General features: G+C 43.1%; 1 protein-coding gene across 3 annotated transcripts; it reads right to left on the reverse strand.

Annotated features, from left to right (window-relative positions):
• Positions 1-1,845: 1,845 nt before the first annotated feature.
• LOC127306126 (uncharacterized) lies at positions 1,846-4,737 on the reverse strand. 3 transcript variants are annotated; one of them, XM_051336732.2, is made up of 7 exons: positions 4,323-4,737; positions 4,139-4,217; positions 3,916-4,018; positions 3,521-3,664; positions 2,974-3,046; positions 2,203-2,291; positions 1,846-2,103 (listed from the first exon to the last, which is right to left on the reverse strand). In XM_051336732.2, exons 1-7 carry the CDS (start codon positions 4,382-4,384, stop codon positions 1,910-1,912), a joined length of 744 nt encoding a protein of 247 aa, XP_051192692.1. In that variant the 5' UTR covers positions 4,385-4,737; the 3' UTR covers positions 1,846-1,909. The 3 variants fall into 3 exon arrangements, with proteins under 3 accessions (XP_051192692.1, XP_051192693.1, XP_051192694.1); XM_051336733.2 differs by having other exon boundaries at positions 1,846-2,107; positions 4,323-4,735; XM_051336734.2 differs by lacking the exons at positions 4,139-4,217; positions 4,323-4,737 and having other exon boundaries at positions 3,912-4,020.
• Positions 4,738-7,360: the final 2,623 nt, after the last annotated feature.

The following is a 7,360-nucleotide window of genomic DNA, read 5'->3' on the forward strand; positions in this document are numbered from 1 at the left end:
TAACAAAATTAGTATGAGAACCAAGCATATTAAATTTAGCAAAGACCTTTCTAGCTTCTCTTGCTAGACCACCAAATTCTCTAAGAAGGGTTTCTAAAACAAAATCTTTCTTTTCCCCTTCTTCCATATCACCAAGTGTGAGAAACATGTGTTGGATTATAGGATTAAGATTAACAAATTTAGTTTCCAACAGGCGAACTAAATGCTGACAGCAATTTCATAAGTAGCCGCAAGGTCTACCAAGTGTCTATCTTCAAAATTTTCAATGGTACTAACATGATTGAAAAATTCTTCTATATTATTTCTCCCAACTATAGACCCACGTCCTACCGGTATGTCTTTTGTGGTAAAATTAAAAGGAAACATGATGAAATAAGTAAAGTAAATGCAAGTAACTAATTTTTTTGTGTTTTTGATATAGCAAACAAGATAGCAAATAAAGTAAAACTAGCAACTAATTTTTTTGTATTTTGATTTAGTGCAGCAAACAAAGTAGTAAATAAAACTAAGCAAGACAAAAACAAAGTAAAGAGATTGAGAAGTGGAGACTCCCTTGCAGCGTGTCTTGATCTCCCGGCAACGGCGCCAGAAATTTAGCTTGATGACGCGTAAAGCACACGCTCGTTGGGAACCCCAAGTGGAAGGTGTGATGCGTACAGCAGCAAGTTTCCCTCAGTAAGAAACCAAGGTTTATCGAACCAGTAGGAGTCAAGAAGCACGTTGAAGGTTGATGGCGGCGGGATGTAGTGCGGCGCAACACCAGGGATTCCGGTGCCAACGTGGAACCTGCACAACACAACCAAAGTACTTTGTCCCAACGAAACAGTGAGGTTGTCAATCTCACCGGCTTGCTGTAACAAAGGATTAACCGTATTGTGTGGAAGATGATTGTTTGCAGAAACAAGAGAACAAGTATTGCAAGAGATTGTATTTCAGTAAAGAGAATTGGACCGGGGTCCACAGTTCACTAAAGGTGTCTCTCCCATAAGACAAACAGCATGTTGGGTGAACAAATTACAGTTGGGCAATTGACAAATAAAGAGAGCATGACCATGCACATACATATCATGATGAGTATAGTGAGATTTAATTGGGCATTACGACAAAGTACATAGACCGCCATCCAACTGCATCTATGCCTAAAAAGTCCACCTTCAGGTTATCATCCGAACCCCCTCCAGTATTAAGTTGCTAACAACAGACAATTGCATTAAGTATTGCGCGTAATGTAACTAGTGACTACATCCTTGAACATAGCACTAATGTTTTATCCCTAGTGGCAACAGCACATCCATAACCTTAGAGGTTCTTGTCACCCCTCCAGATTCACGGAGACATGAACCCACTCACTACAAGAAATCTGCCATAAGTTGACAAAAAAAAGGTGTCACTGAAACGTCACTGATGGCTACTTGTGACGTTACAGTGACGCTTTTCAAAACGTCGAAAGCTGGGAGTCAGCAATGACTGCTTGAGACGTTCCACTTGAAAACGTCATAGAGCTTTGTGACGTTTGCAAACGTCACTGACGGCATGACGTTCCCAAAACGTCATGGGTACCTGCCCCCGAGTCCAGCGTGGCAATCCGACGTGGCCAAATTGTGACGAAAAAATAACGTCGTTATCTGAAATCAGCCCAGTCCATTCAGTATGTTATATGGGCCTAATGCTAATTTTTTTCATCTTTGTTGGGCCTTGACCTGTTACGAGCCCAGTTCTTATTTGAATTTGGCATTTTTAGCTTCAATGTTTTTTGGCTCATGGTTTTTGGGCCTCATTTTTTTCACGGTATGCATCAGGTCACATTTTATTCAGATTCCAATTACAAACTTGATAGCTAATAAATAAGCCACATTTAAATCGAATACACAAAAAATGCACGTAATTATACTTCAAATAACACCCAAAATTAGTCAATGTAGATCATCTCACAAGCAGATGTGTATACAATCACAGTATTACTAGGTCTACAAATTTGATAACTACATAATTTCCACCGAGTGTCTTCAAACTTCTTCAACCTGGAGCTCTTGGAGAACAATCTCCTCCGGATTATTTTCCTGGCCCAAGCAACTCCTCGCCCAGGTTGTCGATGACTGGCACCTAGCTTTGTCTCGCACAAAAAGCAGATCAGTATACATCAGAACCTATGCTGAACAAAGAAAGCAGCAGCAACAGATTACAAAAATAGCAGCCCCATACCTGAACGAAGAGACCCAGCAACAATCAGATCAATATGGTGCTCCCAGACTTGAATTTCACTCCACCCGAAGAAGGCGATGTCCATATACCTGAAGGAGAGCATGCAGGTACATTATCTAATGCAAAAACAAAGTTGCAGTTTACATTATCACTGAATTTAATGGAACAAGCAGATTTGTATTGCGCCTGGTATATATAGCAAGTGCATGATAGATTTAGTGAGACAAGCAAAAAGCGTAAGCAACACAAGCACAAGCAAGCACAGGCACAAGTAGCTACATCAGAACTGGAAGCAACCTACAGGAATTTGTTAACTGAATTTGTTGCAAGCAAGCAGTGGAAGCAAGCTACTGGAATTTGTACCTATTGATCTTCAACAATTGACACCAGAAAATGCAAGCTACTGGAGTACATTACTGTAATGCTACTGTATTGTTGTTGTTACACAAACTACTGCTCATGCTACTGTACTGTTGTTGTTGTTGTTGTTACACAAACTATTTGCTCAGCCAACAGAGACTACTGCTACTGTATTGTTGTTTCTACACAAACTACTGCTAGTGCTACTGTACTGTTGTTGTTGTTACACAAACTACTGCTCATGCTATTGTACTGTCAGATTGTGAACTTGAAATAATTGAGGAACCTCAGCCACGGTTATTCTTAGTGACAATGACAACTTCCAAAGGTTCTATAAATACTGGTTTGGCATAACAAAATCAAAATAAAGAGTTCTCTACAAACATATGTAAGATTAGGAACACGCCACACCTTGCGAAGATGCTCAAGTACAATGGAGCTGCTCGTTGCCTGGGGCAAGCTGAATCACCTAGACGCCACCGTCCTGGAGTATAACAATGTGTTCAAATAATGTTATTAGCAATAGAAAATACTAACAGCAGCAGTAGGGAGTATTGATAGTAGCAGGAGTATTGTCAGTAGCAATTTGGACTGTATTTAAGCTGCATGATCAAGATATTTATGCAAGCCAATTCCTACTCCTAAAAGCACACCAAGCAATCACGGAGTAATGCAGTACACAAGCAAGCAAGGAAGAATACAGAATCGAGTATGCATCAAGTATACAAATAGAATAAGAGAATCACAGAAATTGATTCGTTTTTCCGAATTAATCATGCTAATATACATCCAGGGAGAGAGCAAGGACTCAATTGACCAAGATGCACCAGTAGTGGACATGACCAAGATGTGGCTGCTGCGACCTTTAATTCCAAATACTGATACAGGGCAGACACATCCAGAACTCTGACTTGAAACAAGAAAATGTCGCATCCATTTTTAGATTTACAAATCTTACCTCTGAAGAAGGAAATGGTTGCAGGGGTAACAGTGCCGACCCTTGAATCAGGTACACCATCTTTCTTGAGATAACCTCTCGACTTCAAAGCAGGATTGCTATCGATGATGGCGACCCGCAGATGCTTGGTCAGTGGCATATTGGCTGCATGTAGGGCAATTTAGGCATATGAGAAGCTTGAACATGTAAGTAGAAGTCGGTGCTTGTAATCAACTCGCCTGCACTACCAACAGAACCTCACATAGAACTACCGACAGAACATTCTTCCAGCGGTTTTCAGTTTGCTTTTGTTACTAGTAGCTAATGTTGTGGCCTGGGATAGCTAGGCAAATATAGTTCCCCTCCCCACAATTCGTACAAGAGAAGCAGAGGTACACCAGGACAGCAATACCTACAGAGTGCACAGGCAACGGCCAAGCCCACCATGCCTCCGCCGACGATAGCCACATCGAGCTCGTCATCCCCAGGTTTCACGCCAGCAACGTTCGCCGGGGCGCCCTACATGTTCATACACAACCACCAACAATTAGGAACGAGCCCTTGACCAATCTCGCAATTCGCAGCGCCCTGAACGCCATTTTATCTGAACCCTAGGGGGAAACGAAGAGGAAGAAGTACCTGCGGCTCGGTTGCCCCCGCGGGAGCGCTGGAGAAGTCCCTCGCCGTTGGTCGGATCCGACTTGCCGCCGCGTAGCATCTGGTTTGGGGGGCAGAGTGGGAGGACGCGGAAGAGTTTAGTGAGGCCGGGGCAGAGCAGCGGACCGAACCGTGGAGCGAGAGGAGGGGATGTAGTGGGGCGCACCTTGTTCTCCGTAGCAGGGAGTGGGCGGCGGCGGCGGCGGCGCGCGCCGGCGTGGGCGCCATCAGCGAACAGCGGAGGGAGAAGAGGCGTGGCCCTCCGAGAGTGGTTTGGGTCCGAGCCTCCGTGGCCTGAACCGGTCGGAGCTGGCGAGCGCCCGGATGAGCGCGTCGTGGAGCTCCACGCTGCGCCGGAGCAGGCCCGACGTGGTCAGCGCCGCCTGGATCCGCGCGATCGGCCGCGCGTCCCCGCGGCACCCCGCGAGGAGCTCCGCATAGCGTCCGACGGCGGCCATCTCATGACGGAGCATTATGTTTCGATTCGCGATGGGTGGCCGCGGGTTTGGTGATGGGTGGCGGCGGGGGGAGAAAGATTGGATATCGGCGGCGGGGAACGAAAGTGGATGGGGAAAGTGCGCGATGGGATCTGAAAATTTCGGTTCGGCGCGCACATATCCCGCTCGATGAAAACTTCCCTCTCTTCTCTTATACACCCAATACAAACTTCCAGCGATGGGATTGACGCGGGAGACGAAAAAATAGGCCACGTAGGCGAAAATTGATACGAGGTAGGTCCCAAATGTCTGAGTAAAAGTGATGACATGGCAGCCAACTCACAGCCACATTAGATTATGACGTTTTCGTTTAAGCAGCTAACGACGTTTTTGCCCCAGAACGTCACTATTTTCTAAGGTTTTGCCCCCCTTCAACAGCCAACGACGGTCAAAGCTAGGAACGTCATAAAGTTATGACATTTTGATTTCCAGTCATAAAAAAAACGTCATATTATGGCAGATTTCTTGTAGTGACTATCGAGCATAAATACTCCCTTTTGGAGTTACTAGCATCAACTTGGCCAGAGCATCTACTAATAACGGAGAGCATGCAAGATCATAAACAACACATAGATATAAGTTTGATAATCAACATAACAAGTATTCTCTATTCATCGGATCCCAACAAACGCAACATATAGAATTACAGATAGATGATCTTGATCATGTTAGGCAGCTCACAAGATCCGACAATGATAGCACAATGGGGAGAAGACAACCATCTAGCTACTGCTATGGACCCATAGTCCAGGGGTAGACTACTCACACATCACACCGGAGGCGACCATGGCGGCGTAGAGTCCTCCGGGAGATGATTCCCCTCTCCGGCAGGGTGCCGGAGGCGATCTCCTGGATCCCCTGAGATGGGATCGGCGTTGGCGGCGTCTCTGGAAGGTTTTCCGTATCGTGGCTCTCGGTACTGGGGGTTTCGTCACGGAGGCTTTAAGTAGGCGGAAGGGCAAGTCAGGAGGGGGCACAGGGGCCCCACACCACAGGCTGGCGCGGCCAAGGTGGGGGCCGCGCCGCCCTAGGGTTTGGGCACCCTGTGGCCCCACTTCGTTTCGTCCTCGGACTTCTGGAAGCTTCGTGGAAAAATAGGCCCCTGGGCTTTGATTTCGTCCAATTCCGAGAATATTTCCTTACTAGGATTTCTGAAACCAAAAACAGCAAAACAAAGAATCGGCACTTCGGCATCTTGTTAATAGGTTAGTTCCAGAAAATGCACGAATATGACATAAAGTGTGCATAAAACATGTAGATAACATCAATAATGTGGCATGGAACATAAGAAATTATCGATACGTTGGAGACGTATCAGAAATCAAGTAACAATAATTGGGAAACCATTCTTCACTTATCTTTTCCATGTCTTAAATTAATCCTTAATCCTACCATGAACCTCATGGTATTCATTCCACTTAAACATTGGAATTATAACAAGGAGATCCACTCAAGAAGTATATATTCTTCTACATTTCAAGTTATTACAACTCAAACCTAGAGAGGTGAGAGTTCTATAGTATTTATTAGAGAAGCAATGGAAAACCTTAAGATAAAACCTTGTATATACATCCATGCATTTAAATCATCATCTTTAAGAGAAACCATTTATGTTAAACATAGATATTGATGATCACACCAATCTCTATGGAGCCTAAACTCAGGTTAGTATTAAAGTCCTTCCCAAATAAGAGAGACCATTCATACTAATCCAAGCTTTACCTATTTAAGAATAAAGGACAACCTTTGAATTAAAGCATTAGGTTGTAAACCACTTCCGCTTGGAGTGGTGAGATAACTTAATATCACATGGAATAAACCATATCCATGAGTTGATAAAGTAAGGAAGAGATTCATTCAACTAAGATAGCCAAGTGGAGTTTTAGACTTGATACTATTGAGATATTGTGAGTACACCATAAACCTTAGAATAACTATTCCTATATGAGAGAACTCAAGTTATGGTGTTACACTAAAGTTAATGAGGCAACACTTGGACTTGGGGAAGAGAACTATCCATATAACCAAATGATTATATCATCATTGATTAAGTAGAACCCTAACATAATATCTCAGGCATTCTCCTGGGATATAAACTTTAGAGGCAATCATAGTAGTCCCATTCAAGAAGGTAAATTAGAAGTACTATACCCTAGTTGATCAAGGCAATGCTTGATCATGGAAGTGAGAAACCTAATTAATGGGAGATACCTTAGGAAGCCAAACCTTGATCATTATGAATTGAGTAATGATCATAAGCCCTAAGGATTTGAGGTAGAAGACATTAATAACAAGTTGATCATGCTTAATCCATGATCATGCTCTTGAGGTATGTGAGAATAAGATAAATCCTAATAGGATAAGTAGATTTCATTCACCACATAAAATCATAGGGAGATCACTAATAAGCAATCCTAGACTTATATCTCAATCCCAACTTGTGAATCACTTGGTGATCATAAGTAGAACTCTATCACATCTACATTCCATTTATTCCTCAAATAAAGTACCTAAGAAACACCAAGAGTAAAACTCCATACCTTATATAGTGAGGAACCATTAATCTATATGACCAAAGTTAACTATAAAAAGAACTATAACCACTGTAGTTACTTTAATAATTAATTGAGGATAATAATAGAAGTTAATTGGTAGAAGATAAAACCAATCCTCAAATCCTTAGTAATTAGAGAAGCACATAAGATAT

The sequence above is a fragment of the Lolium perenne genome, chromosome 6 (genome assembly GCF_019359855.2).
Source record: "Lolium perenne isolate Kyuss_39 chromosome 6, Kyuss_2.0, whole genome shotgun sequence".
In the NCBI taxonomy this organism is placed as follows: Eukaryota; Viridiplantae; Streptophyta; class Magnoliopsida; order Poales; family Poaceae; genus Lolium; species Lolium perenne.